This window comes from Pteropus medius, unplaced genomic scaffold (assembly GCF_902729225.1).
Source record: "Pteropus medius unplaced genomic scaffold, Ma_sr-lr_union100, whole genome shotgun sequence".
NCBI lineage: Eukaryota > Metazoa > Chordata > Mammalia > Chiroptera > Pteropodidae > Pteropus > Pteropus medius.
In genome coordinates this window covers 9,752,101-9,768,380 of record NW_024355990.1, presented here as the reverse complement: position 1 = coordinate 9,768,380, position 16,280 = coordinate 9,752,101, and the positions used below count along the sequence as shown (strand labels likewise).

Genomic DNA, 16,280 nt, shown 5'->3' with positions numbered 1-16,280 from the left:
TAGAGATAATCCACACGTTGAAATGAGTCAAAGTAAGTTATAATATTTTAATGTTAACACAGTCTGTAGTGCACAAAGGACTTTGTAAATAATACTGACGAAACTTCCTTCAGTAGAAGTTGAAATTTAATAACAGGAACATATGCATATTTCTATAATTATTACCATTTGATTTTGGTAATTACCATTTGGTGTGATTAGGAATTCCCAATAAACAAACACATGTAGTAATTTGAACCCAAAAGATCTAAGGTGCCCTCTTAGGGAAGAAAATTAAATCAGGACGCTTCAATGAAAAGAACTTTTAAGATTTTTTTTTTATGTTTGTGTACCAAGAGAAGAACAAATAGGGATGATTTTTCTTTTTTCAGTTCTCTTTCTCTTTTTTTTTTGAAAATAGAATATAGTCACACAGAGCCACAGAATTGCCTTTCTGTCTTTTAAATAGCTAAAACCAAAGCGTACAGAATACATTCTCATCATAAATCCTTGAGTTCATATTTGTTACGGAATTTAGAACTTTTTGGATTTCAGAAAGGAAATATAGTGCATGTATTGTTTGTTATGTAATATCCAATTTTTTGCAGCAAAACATTTGAATAGTTTCACTAAGTAGAAGAAATAAGCACTATAAAGAACCTCACATCAATTCAGGTCAGGCTTTGCTGCCAAATGAGTGTTAGGGCCAAGCCCACAAAAAATCTTGTGGGTACATGGTTGTCGAGGACCCTCACTTTGCAGTCTAATTTGGCATTTACTGGTATAAATATTTCACATGTAGCAGATATATCAAAATAATTTTTATCTGATGACTTATAATGTTATTGTTACTGTACCAAAATATTAGATCATTCTCCTACAAAGTGGGAAAATGAACTTTGAAATCTTGCTATCATAGGTACAACTGAGTAAAATATCTTTTTGTTTGTATCATTTTATGTTGAATAAATTCCATAGAATGGGCAAGAGCTCATTAAAAGTTTTATGAATTATACAATTCATAATTTTCTAAAAAGTTTGAATTTTCAAGGTCACTAGAATGAGTATACCAGTTTCCCTATACTCTCGAAACAGTAGGTCGGGAATAAACATTGATTTTCCAAAAGGGGGAGTGGAGCTTGCTGCTTTAGGTAATATGTTCATCTTAAGGTTACTTTAACTTTCATTTATTTGACAATTAGTTAAGATAAACAACAATGCTAATTGGAATAAATAGTTTTTTAGTTGACCTTTTATTGTTGTTTTGGATAGGGAATATGTAATTTTCTAGCTCCCTTGCTCTGGCATCACACAGTCTAGCATCAGTCATCACAACATGGAGCCTCTCAGAGTTTGCACCTTAGGTTATTATAGAAGCATCTGCAAAATACTCTCATATGAGTATTGGCTTGGTGTATAGTCATCATAATTTCACTATTAATAAGCTTAGGTTTTTTAACTCTTAGATAGGGAAGAATCAGTAGATCTTTTGTGGCAGTAAGTTGTAGGCATCTTAATGTTTAACCTCTTTGTGTTGGTAATTCTGAGATCAGTTAGGACATAATTCAAGAGCACATTAAGTTATACTGAAAGCTGTTCATCACAACAGTATTTATTTTTAAAATATTAAAACTTAACTAAAAAAAGGAAGTAACTCAACTATCCAACATTGGATTAGTGATTTTATTTAATTTTTTAACATAAACACACTAGGAATTATTTTGACCACTGAAATTTACTTACAGTTAACTTAAGTAGAAACATTAGGATGCAGACTTATCTCTATTATTTCTGCTATGTTAGATACACAGAAAGTTGATTAGAAGGAAATATCCTTAAATGTTTACTGTGGTTGTCTTTGAGTGGTGGACTTAATGGCTATTGCCTGTTTCCTTCTTTGTACCTTTTTCTATTTTTCAAATTTTCCACGTCAAATTTATATTAATTCTGAAATCAAGGAAAAAATAAGTGCAATCTACAACACTACCAGTCAAAAAATATCTTTTTTGAAATGTGTTAAATTTCACTTAAGATATTTAATATGAGTATTTAATGTACACATTATTGAAAGGGTAACAATTTTGTTGGTCTAACTCATAAACAGCGTGATTGTCTTTTACTGTATTTGTCCAAGAGACTCTTGTATATGCTTCAGTGAAACAATATTTATTTGAATTTTACTTAAGTACTTTAAATGTATAACTTTATTTGAGTTGTATAAATAATCCTATAAGGAAATATTGATGTTATTTAAAGGTTAGGCTTAGATTCCCTTTGACCTATAAATGTTATCCATCAAAACAAAATATTATTTTCTCATTAAAATAGATGATACAGTGCAAAATATTTGTACAGATTTGACCTAAAATGACTTCCTCGAAGATTTTTCTTTTCCCTTTTCCTAAAAATCATTTTCAGATGCTATAAATACTGTACTAGAATTCCAGGTCCAGAAAAAAAAGCAGTGTCATCCACCATCACTTACTACCCTCTTATCTGTCTGTCTTCTGTTCAAAATTGCCTTGTAGGAATGTATTCTCATACAGTTCAGATGTTCAAAATTGCCTGGAGGGCCAGTAGAAATCTGGGCTCAGAGAAAGTAGGCTGGTCTCAGGAAAAGAAGACGTATTGGAGACGGGAAGCTTGCAGCATTATTGAAAATCTTCCGGAGCAAGATGTATCTCCAGGCATATATGCTGGTCATCGGAAGATTTTTTTAGTGTTCTCGCCTCATCTCTAATTTACTCTTGTCTCCGAAGATAACTACCATTGGTGTAAACTTAGAATAGAGAAATAAATGTAGGCAAAATAGTCCCACTTAAATTTCAGTTGTAGATGTGTGTTTATCTCAAAAGCAGTTTTCACTTTTTAATTACATCTTCCCTTTGGATATAAAGTGATGTCAATAGGCATACATGTAATCCTATCCAAATAGGTGATCACTTGAGGGTATCACTTATGTAAAGCATTTGTGAAATTAACTGGGCTCTGGTACTTTGTGGTAGAGGCAGACATTTTATACATTTTTAGCAGCATTACTGTTCAATCTGAAATTGGCAACTAAGCAAACTGTTTGGATTAAGTATATGAGACAGTTTAATATAAACTGTTATAACAAAATCTTCCATTTCCACTCCCTAATAACCTTGTTTTCTTCTTGTTTTTAGGGTGAATCTGTAAAATATTTCCTGGATAACTTGGAGAAACTTGGAGAACCAGTAAGTTTTTAAATTGAATGTTTATTGCTATTCAAAAGCAGTAGTTGGGATATTGATGTTAGGAAGTTTATAAAAATTATGTATCAAGCTATTCGCTTCTTCCTTTTTCCTGGTGGCAGTATTCTAACTGTTCCTGCTTCATTTTTCCTCCATTATCCAGTTCTCTGTCATTTCCTTAAGGAATGCCCTGTCCACGGCTTCATAAAAGCACAAAACTGTTCAGAGAAAGAAGTTCATGTTTGAAAAGGAGATTATACATTATCTGTTCTACTTCATGTCTTTTTTTTTTTTTTTCTTTGTAAGCAGAAACAGGAAGAACATTGCTGGTTAATTGATTTAAAAACCTTTAAGCAAATGATATTTTTCAATTAGGGACCCCTTTGTATTGAGTTACAGTGTGGGAGGGCTAGATTCCGAGGCCTGTTGAAGAGACTCAGTGACGTAGGAGAGGAGGTCTCCCTTAGAGAGAGTGTGGTTTTCCTGCCCCGTCTCCCTCAGCCAGCAGCTGTCCCCTGCACCGTGGCTGGCCTTGGTGCTGTTCTCTGGGCCTGCTGTGGGCCGAGCAGCTGCACTGTCTCTTCTCTGTACTGGACTCATGCAGGGGACTTCATTGAAAGGAAGGTTTCTGTTGCTTAGAAAATGTTTGAAAGCCATTGCCCTAGAGTCATTTGTTACCTGTGAAATTTGGTATAGCTTTGTTCACCTGCTCTTAAAGCACATTTCTTTTATAAATTTTAAATGATTTTTTTTTTGAGATTTTTAACTATAAAAATAAAACTGAAGGAAAGCACAAAGTGAAACCCATTGCAAGTAGGAAAGTACTAATGTGTCTAGAACATGTGGAAAAAGTACCTTCTTTTTGCTCTAGCAGGACAATTTTTGTATTTTTCCTTATTTTGTATTTTGCTAAACTACATTTGTGTGCTTTTAAACCAGTATGTTTTTCTTCTGCCTGTTTCCTAGACTCAGGTGTTCCAGAAATTGGAATCTCCATGTATATCTGAGTTTACTCAGTCCACATCAGTGGAACTTTTTATTAAGACTTATTTCATTGTCACTTTTCCATCTGGTCAGACTATAAGCCCTTAAAAAAAGTTAAGTATAGGCCAAATGGAGTGAAGCCTTGTTGGATAAACTAATTTTTAAGAGTTGCTTCATGTTTTCCCACCCGGAAACTGCTGACTTGACTTGCTCTTCTTAATTTGCCTTTTTAGATTAGATGGGCCTTCTTTGAGCACACCGTTCAAAGTACGTTCCCTATTCTTGTTTTCAATCAGCCTTTTTTTAGGCTTCGTTGTTCTTGTTACAGTTTGTTTATTTATACGGTTATTGGTTTTTTACCCACCTCTTTCCATAGGAGCAAGGACCTCATCTTTTGATTGTGAAGAGTTGAGTTCCTGATGCCCAACAACAGGGCCTGGCACGTAGTAGGCAGTCAGCCAAAAGCTTTTGAATGAAAAACTCTAGGCCAGCTTCAGTTGGTTTGAACTAGCTGCTTACAGTCTTTTGTTAGGAAGTTTGAGGTCACATCTGGGATAAAAAAAAAAAAAAAGGTGCTGTGATTAGCAAGTAGTTGTAAAGGAGGGGAGAATAAATCTGGTGTGCTACAGATGGCCACCCATTCTGTGCACGTCACACAAATCACAGGGTTGCAGTTGCTTCTCCATCTTTGACTGTAGTACCAGGGCCATTGAAGCCCCGCTGTGTGCCAAGCTCCATGACCCTCTGGTAGGTAGAACAGCACAGGGGTCAAGGACATGGGTTCTGCAGCCAGACCGTCTGGTTCTAATCCCAGTTCCGTCACAGACTGCCTCTATGCGACCCTAGGCATTTCTAAACCTTAGCTTTTTTCCATCTATGTCATAGGCATAGTAAGAGAACTGACCTCGTAGAGTTTATGGATGATGAAATAAACCCGATGTCTTAGTCTCACTCTTCTGTAATAGAATACCATAGACCAGGGGGAGCGGGTTGGGCTTAGGCAGTAGACATTTATTTCTCACAGTTGTAGAAGCTGGAGGTCCAAGATCAAGGTGCTAGCATGGTCAGTTTCTGGTGAGGACTCTTCCTGGCTTGCAGACAGTGGCCTTCTTCCTGTGTCTTCACATGGCTTTCACATTGCTCAGCGCATGCACATGGGACAATGGAGGTGGGAGGGGAGTGAATTTCTCATTCTTCTTATAAGGCCACAAATGCTGTCTGATTATGACCCCACCCATATGACCTCATTTAATCTTAGTTACTTCCGTAAAGCCTCGTCCGCAGATGTAATCACATTAGGGGTGTTAGGGCTTCAGGGAATTTAGGGTAGGGTCAGTTCAGTCCATAGCACCCAGCAAGGCTCTCAGAAGAGTGCCTTGCATGTAATAAATGCTCAAGTGTTAGCTGTTTTGTTCTTTGATCCCTATATTTAAGGAACTCATTTTAATCAGAGACAAACCTAATATATATAAAACAAGCAGAGGACAATTAAATTATACTGATCACGAAGATAATATTAATGCATAGAATGGAGAGAGATGTTTTTACTGGAGCAGTTGGAGCTAGCCAGTAAGAGTAAGTGAACCTGAGCTCCCTGAAGGATAGGTTTGATTTGGATATCGAAAGAGGAGATCTGGCACACTGAGATGGGAAACAGCTGGATGTCTCATTTAGTTTTAGGCAGCACGTCTGTCTGACAAAGGATTTGTGAAGTTCTTGGTTCTTACATAAAGACATTTCTAGAAGGCAGGAGCTTGGGTTTGAATGCATTGTTCATTGCATTTGCACTGTCGTGGAAATCAGTGGACAGATAATGGTATCAGCGTGAAGCTTTGTGCAGGTCTGTCATTAAGTTCTGTGGCAAGCCTCAACAGTGTACAACAGTCTGCTGGTTCTAGAAGACGGGGAGTAAGGAGGGTCACGAAAGCCAGTTGGCAGTTTGGATCTGATGGAGTAAGGAAGGAAGCGCACCGTAAGTTCCGAAGTCATGATGCAGGGGGTTGGTCTGGAAGTGGTTCAGAGATGGAGCCAGGAGATGTGAGACATTGAAGGCAGAGGAACTAGTGAAGAGATGATCATTCATGCCTGAGATGAAAAAAAAGTGGGGACGGTGGAAATAAGGAGGAAAGGGGAGTGTAAGATTCAAAGAAGAAACAACAGGATTTCATATAAGATAGGAGATGATAGAGAAGAGTCCAAGGTGATGGCGAGGCTTAAAAAACGCTGACGTTGTTGTTGAGGCAGGAAGTAGAAAGGGAAGCACACTAGTTGGACTGACAGAAGTTGGTAAGGAAGAACATGAGTGTTCTTAATATGTTGTGTTTTTGAAGAGATTGTCAAGTGCAAATGAATGATGAGCATTTAAAAATGAGACTCGCTCGAGAGGCTCGAATGGAAGTTTACCTGGCTGTCACAGCCTTCTTGATTTCCCCTCTACAGCAGTGGTGGTGGTGGTGGCAGGTGCAATAGGAACAGCTAGACTAGTAACACATAACATATTTGTCAAACATGGTTCTTAGGCACTTCATCTATTTAACTCATTTAGTCCTCACAGCACCCCTATGAATGTCATTATATTTTATAAATGAGGAAATTGAGACGGAGAGGGTAAATGACCTATCCAAGGTCACTGCTGCTATGTGGAGTACTGGCTCTAGAATTCACAGTGCTAACCACTATTGCTGCCAGACCATTTAGGATTTCATTACATTGTCCTATGTTTTATGCTTCATATGAATTAGCTTTTAGCTTCCTAACTACACTATTAGCTCCTAATTAAAGTAATAACAAAGAACTTTTTTTAAAAATTTTTTATTTTTATGGAATTAGAAAAATTATCTTAAAAAAGAGCAACTCAGGGCTAGCGGGTCTATGAAGCAGCTGGCACACCAAAGGCAGAGTAAATTGATACCATCTTTCTAGAAAGCAATCAAGTATTAAGGGTCATCAAAATGTTTATAACCTTTGATCTCATAATCTTATTCCTGGTTATTTAGGCTCAGGAAATAGTCCAAAAGAAAAAAAAAAAGTATTTGCCCAAGAATTTTAATTGCAGCATTGCTATTAAAGCAAAAAATTAGAAACATCCTAAGTGACCACTAGTTAAAGAATGTTTTTGTAAATTATATCACAATCCATTTGATATATTTTATACTCTTTTAAAGTGAAATACAACTGTATCAGCATGTAGAACAGTTCATGATTAAATGTTAGGCAGAAAGTGGGGAAGGGGGGACTATAAAAATTGTGTGAGTATGCCGATTATGAGTAAAGTAGGTAGTTACGTGAGCAGAAGCTACGAGGAAACATGGAGACACCAGCACATTTATCGGAGTCCTGGAGTTATTTAATAAATTGTTGCGGGTTACAGATAACTGAGAACTGCTTACTTTTTTTTATTCTTAACTCCAATGTACCATTTTTAGGAGATGAGTCTTCACATTGTAATGACATTTTAAAATCATATTTCACTATTTGGAAAGGCATAAAATACAGCATTGTGAATAACAGTCAGCATTGTCTTAAAATCTCGCTTTGCTTTTTAAAACTATTTGACCTTGATGATGAGCATTGAAAGCTCTCCTGTTCGGTATTGCCAAAAAACCGTGTCAGAGTTCTGGGGAAGTACTAGCCTGAGCAGAGAAAGAACCCGTTAACGCTGCATCAGGAAGTGCGCTGTCGAGGGGCGGGTAGCTCGGGTAGCTAGTGCGCCCAGCAGCTGCGGACTGTCTCATCCTGTTCACAGAGAAAGGCTCTTTTGATCTTTGCATAACGTACAACTCTCCGTCAGAGGCAGGTAGGCCAGGTATGGTCACCTTCCTTTCACAGGTAAAGGGGTGACAGAGTAAGTGGCTACTTGTGTCAGTAGATGAGAAAGCTGGAACACAGCTTCACTGTTCCCTGGAAACAAACCTAGGAAGTGGCCCAGAGTAAATTCAGTTGATTAGTTATAGGAGGGGAAGTGTTTTCCACACACATAGTAGAGCAGCAACAGTAACACGGAGTGAGCACTGTGTGTCCTGCAGGCGGGCACACAGTAAAGGAATGTTTAGAATGGGCTAGAGAGCGAGAGAGAGAGGCAGAACCTTGAACTGGGAAGTGATTTTCATGAATTGACATTTCAGACCTCATTGCTTTTAGGGGGACAAGGAGCAGGTGGATATGTGAGCAGTGAGGTCAGTTTGGCTGAAACTAAGACTAGGTGATGGCGAGCAATACTGAAGTAGACACTCAGCAGAGGATAGTTGGTAGATGAGACCTAAATATGCGTAGTAGTGCAAAGGTGATAAAAACAGCAGGTGCTGCTCATTTGCAGTGAATTTTGAACCAGTTTTTATACACTGGCATTTTAATATATCTTGGCATTTTATAATGAGAACACTTAATAGTATTGGTGCTTTAATATTAGCAGCAGATGTCATTAACCCATTTCCCATTTGCCCTGAGAATACTCACCAGCAGTGCTTGCGGCTGCATTTACCCCGAGATAACTCGCGGATCACAGCCCAAACCTTACCCCCAAAGTTTGCCACGAAATATCTTGCTTATGTTATTATTTTAGCATCGCTCTAGTATATCGATTGTCTTTGGAAACAAATGACAGTGTTCTATTTATAGCATCCTGCTTTTAGTAGTGGTATTTCCATTTACAAAATATAGTAATTCTTGATCACTGAAGATGTCAAATCCTAGAAGACGTAGCATTCCTATGCATGATGTTAAATTAACACGGGCAGCAAGCTGCACTTTTTTTTCCCAAACAGGAAAAGAGTTAAAAGGATAGTTTTGTTTGCATATCCTTTCCCTGGGTCATTTTGTAGAACATTAACAGGTCTGGTTCCTCCTAGATTGCTGAGTAGAAAACCATTTTTTTTTCTTTTCCAGGATTATATTCCGTCACAACAAGATATTCTGTTTGCCAGAAGGCCCACCAAAGGCATTCATGAGTACGACTTTGAAATTAAAAATGTTCCTTTTAAAATGGTTGATGTAGGTGGTCAAAGATCGGAAAGAAAACGTTGGTTTGAATGCTTCGACAGTGTGACGTCGATACTTTTCCTTGTTTCCTCAAGTGAATTTGACCAGGTGCTTATGGAAGATCGACTGACGAATCGCCTTACAGAATCTCTGAACATTTTTGAAACCATCGTCAATAACCGGGTTTTCAGCAACGTCTCCATAATTCTCTTCTTAAACAAGACAGATTTGCTTGAGGAGAAAGTGCAAATTGTGAGCATCAAAGACTATTTCTTAGAATTTGAAGGGGATCCCCACTGCTTAAGAGACGTCCAAAAATTCCTGGTGGAATGTTTCCGTAACAAACGCCGGGACCAGCAGCAGAAGCCCTTGTACCACCACTTCACCACTGCTATCGACACGGAGAACATCCGCCTCGTTTTCCGCGACGTGAAGGATACTATCCTTCATGACAACCTCAAGCAGCTCATGCTACAGTGATGTACAGAAGACTGGCTATTTTAATACCTTTTTTGTCTTTTTGATTGTTTTCTGTTTTGTTTTTTAAAATAGTTTACAACAGGAATTAGAAAAACCTTGGTTCTATGTTTAACTCCTTGGAAATCTGAGTCCTCCTCCTGCGGACTTTGGTTGTGGCTGCAGCTACTGAATGACATCGGCAGTGCGTGCTGAAGTTCAGGCTTCGATCTGCTTCACTGTGGCTTCCATTAGAGTGGAGTTGTAATCTCCTGCCATACCTCAGATGAGGTATATTTCGGGCTTTAAGTTCTTCCACTTTTCAGACTGAATTCTCCTGTAGTGCCAAGTATAGAAGGTGTCCTTAAATATTTGTAGGTGTGAGATTAAGAATATTCAGTTCTTAAACAAGTAAGATATCTTTTGTCTGCCCTGCACATAGCAGTGATACTTGTGCCTAGCTTTATGGTGACTTATTTTGAAAGGGCTATTGGAAAACATTTCGATCCTAGAAATGACATTCTGTAGATTGACACAGATTTAGCCTTCATGTATTTTTAATTGCTTATATACATCGGTTGTTTTGTTTCTCAGTTTCTGTGGTTTCTAAAGGTAATGTTTTTAGTGTTTTAAAGTTTACATAAGGATTTCTGGTTTGATGCTAATAAAAGTTCACAAATGGTACGGGAGAGCACAAGGCAAGCAAGTGCCATCTATAGTGTTTTGATCAAAATTATTAGTGAAATATAATTTGCCCTTTTCATATTTAAATACCATGTGACAAAAGTGCCATATGTAAAACATTCTGGCCTTAGCAGTATCTAAAACTGGCAAGCAACTGGTTGATAACAGAATTTTCGGAATAAACATACCCTTTCTAGAATGTTACATGTTTTACTCTCAGACTTTTAAATCTGTCTCAGATGATTTGGGGCCTTACTGTAGGAAGTCAGTGTTGGCCCATCACAAACATCTTTCTTTTGTGCTCCTGTCTTATTCCCATCAACTCAGACTGGCATTTATGGGATTTTTGTTCATTTGGAGCTTGCCAGTGACAGTATTTTCTTGTCAAACTATTCAAGATAGTATTATTTCAGATTCTTGATCATTCTTAGTAGTCTCTAAAAGACATAGTATGTACATGTTTGTATCATTGTTTATGAAATTCCAGCTTTATTGATGTACATTTGGAATGTTTTAAGGATACTACTAAGTAAATAATTTTTTTAGTTCACACTAAAAGATGATTGCATTTAACCTCCCTCCATCACTTACCAAAAGAAAACATGCCCAAGAAGTAGCTTTGTGATTACAAACCCATTCACGGCGAACTTGTCACCGTGGCTGGTTTGCTCTACTGGAAGTGCTGCCTTGTAGATTGTGCGTGGTGTTAGGGTTGGATTAGAGAAACAGATGGACGAGACTGGTGGCAGTCTGGAAAGTTTGGCAGCTTTTTTCCTTATCCTGAAAATTGTGATTAGGACTGTACCTGTCACTTTATAGCTGACTGTGTTCTCAGGTATGTTATTGGCTAGAAATTTCTTGAAAGATGAGTCAATGTAAGTCACCCAGCCTTTCCAAAAACAGTGGCTGTTGGTCTGTCTTGCTGTCTAGTGTGAGAGTAGGGCTTTTCAGCGAGCAAAACAGGGACTGACTTTTCTTGCATTTGAAGTTACACCGTGAATCATGTCCTTGATCACTTCTAGAGTTTTCATGCCCTGGTGATAATGACCTACAGGTCTGTAGCCCAGCATGATAAAGCCAGTTCACAGTATAGGTCATGCATACTGTGTTTGCATAGTTCCACAGCTAGTGCTTCTTTCTAAAAAGAATACTTTGTTCAAATCCAGTTAGAATGATTTCAGTGCTGGTGATGACATTTAGACTTTTTGGTTGAGTGTAAATTTAGCAGAGTTTTATTGAATGGCCAAAACAATATTTAACTCCAGCGAAAGCTGAAGTAAGTTCCCTGTGTAAAGAGCAAACTTAGTCTATTTACATTATATTTAAGATCTGGCAATGTGAACAGTAAATACCACCTGACAAAGCAGAAATGGGCATGTTTCCCCACGTTGCCCACCACCAAGAAATGTTGAAACACCAAATAGATATGGTATTATTTTGGGCATTTGCGATTTTCTTTCCTGGTGCATGTGATGTCTCAGAGTCAACATTCTTTTATAGTGAAATCTAGACTGTATTTTGAGGCAGTAAATTACTTATATTTAATGACAGGCTTCTTTAGACACTCAGTAGAACTGTAAGATTCAATCTGAAAGCTTTAGTCCACACTTTTTGTATCCTGTATTTTTAAACCATTTGAAGGAGTCATTATACCTTTATCATGAAAACCAGATCCTTTTGAAATACCACTATATAAAGAGGGAGGTGAAATTTAATGAACAAAATTAAAAGGGTGTTTAGTTTTCACTGTGCCAGGTTCCCCATAATCTCTAAAAAAGTGATTTAAATTGGAAGGTTTTTGATGTGTTAGGTTTTCTAAGTCTTCATGGTTATGATTTGGAATAAAATGTGCCTAATTCTATATTACATTCTGTTCGTAAACCTGAATGTCTTCTCATTTAATTCTTAGGAGATATCACACAAGTGTCTTCATTGACCTTGAAAAAATTTATAGTATACACAGTTGCCTTATAAATGAAAAAACACCACAAATTTAAGCCTTGATTTTTATAGGGAAATGTTTTGTCAAATGTTTTCTGAATATCCAAATAATTTAAGGCATACTTCTGCACGCCTTAGAAAATATTATTTTTAATAAGCTAAATTGTTGCTTTCTGCCAAATATTAGGTTGAAATCTTTATTTCAATCTTACTGTCTGCAAAGGGCACTTGGTGGCTAGAGAGCAGTCACAACCCACGAAGGCAAGGTGGAGTGAAAAAGATTCTTCGCTTTTGTTTCTTTGAAGTTTTGTTGGCATGTGTTTTACAGAGTGACGGTCCTCTGGTGAATCCCTCAAGTGAGGTAGGTAGTTTAGGGAAATCCTCGTTCAGTCGGTGGCAGTGGTTGGTTTAAAGTGGAAGGAAGGAAGATGACCGTAATACCAGAAATGATTAGAAGTATTGATTTAGATTCAACAGAATTCACATGCTCTCTAATTTTTTATAAGAAAGAATAAGTAAATCTTACCTTCCCAATGTATACCCAAATACTTGTATTTATGCTTTTGATGAAATGTATTTTCAGCCATTAGCACACATATCCGGTTATGCCTTATTTATATGAAGAATAAAGTTACCAAGTTATGTTCTCTTGTGTTCTGAAAGTCAAATCGCTATTTGAGAAGCCCTCAAATTGGTGCTTTCATTATATAATGATACATTTAGACAAAACCCCAAACCAAGCCGTTTGAAACTAAATTCTCTCCATTGCAATTTGTAGCAATGTTATTTCTGTATGTGTAATGAGAAGGCTAAATATCAGTGTTAACTCTTAATTTCTGTTTGAATCCTTGAAATCATGCCTGTAAAGCTCCATCAAATATTTGTAACAAACTCCCTAATAAATCTAGAGAAAGTCACTCTGTTACCTTTTCATTTCTTTTAGTTTTATTTGAGGACTCAAGAACAAATTTTTCATGTGTATTTTTCAGTTGGAGATCTTAGTGCTGGGTCACTTTCTCTTTCCCGTCATTCCAACAGGTTAAGTTCCATTAGTCACATGATCTGTCCATGTGTTGTGCTGCTTGACTAACAGTACTGATTTTTTTTTTTTTTTTAACGATAGGAAACAGGTTGGCTTTTGGGTCCAGTAAACATGAGGGAGAGAGGGAAGGATTGTATGTGAGTGAGTGTGTATGTGTCTCCATGTTCTAAATAAAGCAAATGAAACAGTATATACCCGTTACATTAAGGTACGAGGTTAGGGCTTAATAAATTCATACTAGAGATTGAAGTATAAGTCTAAGCCTGGGTATTTTAAACTAACAAGTTGGACCTCATGGCTTCTTCAAGTACCAGCAGGTTGACACTGGCGCTAGGCTGGCACTTGGCTGTCGGCCGCATTTGCCGTGCAGTGTGCAACACTAGCATGCTTATGTCTGTGCTTGAATGTATGGCTGGCATTTCAATAAATAGGCTCATTCTTGTGTTAGCCAGTCCGGACCATCTACTTTCAAATGCCAGAGCTTATATGGATCAAAAAGCATTAATGATAGGCCAGTATTTTCTGGGTTGATAAAAGAGATTTTGCGCCTTATCCAAATCTGCTGTTGAAAATTTCCAGATGGATTAAAGTGTCCCAGGACTCACTATGCATTAAATTTTAATCAGTGAATGTCATGGTAGAAATATGCTGCTTGGTATCTGAATTGGGTTTGTATTTTGGAAGCGTGTTATACTATTTCTTGCCATAGGAAGGGATGCATTTGTCCTCAGTCATACCAGGGGGAAAAGGGAAGGAGCGGATAGGGATTAACTCTTGGAAAGTGTACTTAACAATGCAACAAACTCTTCATTCACCCTTTCTTTACCTCTTACTTGAAAGCAGAAGCGTAAAATGTCTTTAGTGGCTCTTCTATGCTATAAGGTGGTGAGAGCTTATTCACCACAAGAAGCCTTTTCAAAAAGTATATTTCATAACAACCTTATAGATACTGGACCGAACAAAAACATGCTTTGTATCAGCTCTGTATAAAAGTATTTGTGGCTTAGGATTTTTTTTATACTTGCATCTTTTTATAACTTTCCAGGAATTAAAGCACATTATCTGATATTGTAAATTATTTTCTGTCAGTGCTTTAGTTTAGGATTGGCAATAAATTATTTCTAAAGGAAATGGAAGGAACAGCTTGATTTTATGAAATGAGTTGCTAGTTCATTAAGGCTTCTTACTTTTGTACATATTTTGCAAAAATTTTGCTTATTGCTATTAATGTTTGCTTTGTAAAGATTACTGACATTTAATAAACTTTTATAAACTATCCAATATTATGATGTTATTTAAACTAGTAGTTTGATAAATGCGAAGTGTAAAACAGATACTTAGTTTAAAGTTTGAAAGTGAAGTTTTATCTAGTGACTTAAAGCACAGCAAGCCATTTCGGCAGATCTCCAACAATACTTTGCCTTACTGTTACCCTGTAAACTTTGCCTTACTAATGATGGAGGTGTGCACTTCATCCAAGGAAGTTCCCAGACTCTCAATATGTATTGATTTCTCTGTGCTCCTCTTAAAGTATACTGGAATTTTGGGGGGTTCACGGTTTATCCACCTGCAAGAGTCATGCTACTATGTCTATTGTATTTGAAGCGGTGTTTTCACAACAAACCAGTGTATTAACACTCATTTTTTATTTCAATTTTAATTTCCAGGAAAATTGCCAAAGTAGTAGAGTCCCCCTATAATATACACCCTTTGTAATAGTTTTCCCAGTGAACATCTTGCATTAGTATGGTAATGCAAGATGGTCATAATTGGTACATTGGTCATAATTAATGAACCAATAGTGATTCTTTAATATTAACTAAAGCCCATATTTATTCAGATGTCTTTACTTTTTCCCTAATGTCCCCTTCCTGTCCAGAATCCATCCAGGATGCCGTGTTATATTTAGTTGTCATGTCTCCTTTGGTTCCTCTTGACTATCGGTTTCTCCGAATTCCCTCGTTTTCGATGACCTTGGCAGTTTTGAGGAGGAGGAATATTGGTCAGGTCCGGGTATACCTTATTTTATTGTGCTTCACAGATGTTGAGATTTTTACAAATTGAAAGCAAGCCCCTCCATCAGCAAGATTACAGCTCACTTCTCTGTGGTACTCACTTTATTGTGGTGGTCTGGAACTGAACCCACACTGTCTCTGAGGTGTGCCTATATTTCGTAGATTGTCCCTCTATTGGGATCTGTCTGATGTTTTTCTCATGATTAGACTGGGTTATGTGTTTGGGAACCACAGAGATAAAGTACCATTTTCATCAAATCCTATCAGGTATACCACTCATCTCTGCCCTTAACTTCAGTTAAATTAAATAAATTTTAGCATGTTTATATTCTTAACTGGCATTTGGTTGAAAGCTGAGCATGTACTTTTCTTCCCCAAAGCAGAACGAAGGACCTTTCCCCACAATTGGAATCGCAAAGCAGGTGTGAATAAATGTTCAGTGTCAATGGCTATACTTCGAGACTTCGTTCCAGGCCTTTATGGCAAATAAAAATTCTGTTCAAAGCTTTACCATTAACGTTAAGTTTCACTATTGGTCCTAAGAGAATGAGATCGAAAAGTTTGGACTTAGAAATACCTGCGAATCTACAAATATCTACAAACCTGTAAATTGGAAACAGGTAATTTAAAGGCTTGCTTTTAGAGGTTTAAAATATTTTAAAATTGAATCTAAACTCACTTGAGCATTTGAATCCCCAAAACCAAGAAGTCTTAAAAAAAAATTCTAATGTTGCTGTTGGAACAAGAGAATATTCATTGTTGTCAAAGGAAATCACAGAACCTCAAACTGTTGTCTAGTGAAGTGTTTGGTACCATCACGGTTCATTGGCACTGGATGTCCTCTCAAAGTGACCTGTTTTGCTCGCAGTGTGGTTGTTGGAAGAGAAAAGAGACTGCTCTCTTGAGAATGCAGGAAACTCAGGAGTTTATAGGTTAAACAAGAGTTTTGTTTTGGTGATGGGAAATTTGGCAAATCCTCCAAAAACT

General features: G+C 37.3%; 1 protein-coding gene and 1 long non-coding RNA gene across 2 annotated transcripts in view; one reads left to right on the top strand and one right to left on the bottom strand.

Moving 5' to 3' along the window:
* GNA13 (G protein subunit alpha 13) overlaps positions 1-14,554 on the top strand; it is a 37,074-nt gene extending 22,520 nt beyond the window's left edge. The window contains exons 3-4 of the mRNA XM_039859204.1: positions 3,147-3,197; positions 9,063-14,554. Coding sequence (XP_039715138.1) covers positions 3,147-3,197; positions 9,063-9,635 — 624 coding nt within the window. The 3' untranslated portion in view covers positions 9,636-14,554. The remainder of the gene's footprint in view (positions 1-3,146; positions 3,198-9,062) is intronic.
* Positions 1,652-16,280, bottom strand: part of LOC120600003 (uncharacterized) — a 35,870-nt gene continuing 21,241 nt past the window's right edge. The window contains exons 3-4 of the long non-coding RNA XR_005652053.1: positions 4,543-4,727; positions 1,652-3,412 (exon numbers count right to left, since the gene is read on the bottom strand). This is a non-coding gene — a long non-coding RNA (uncharacterized LOC120600003). The remainder of the gene's footprint in view (positions 3,413-4,542; positions 4,728-16,280) is intronic.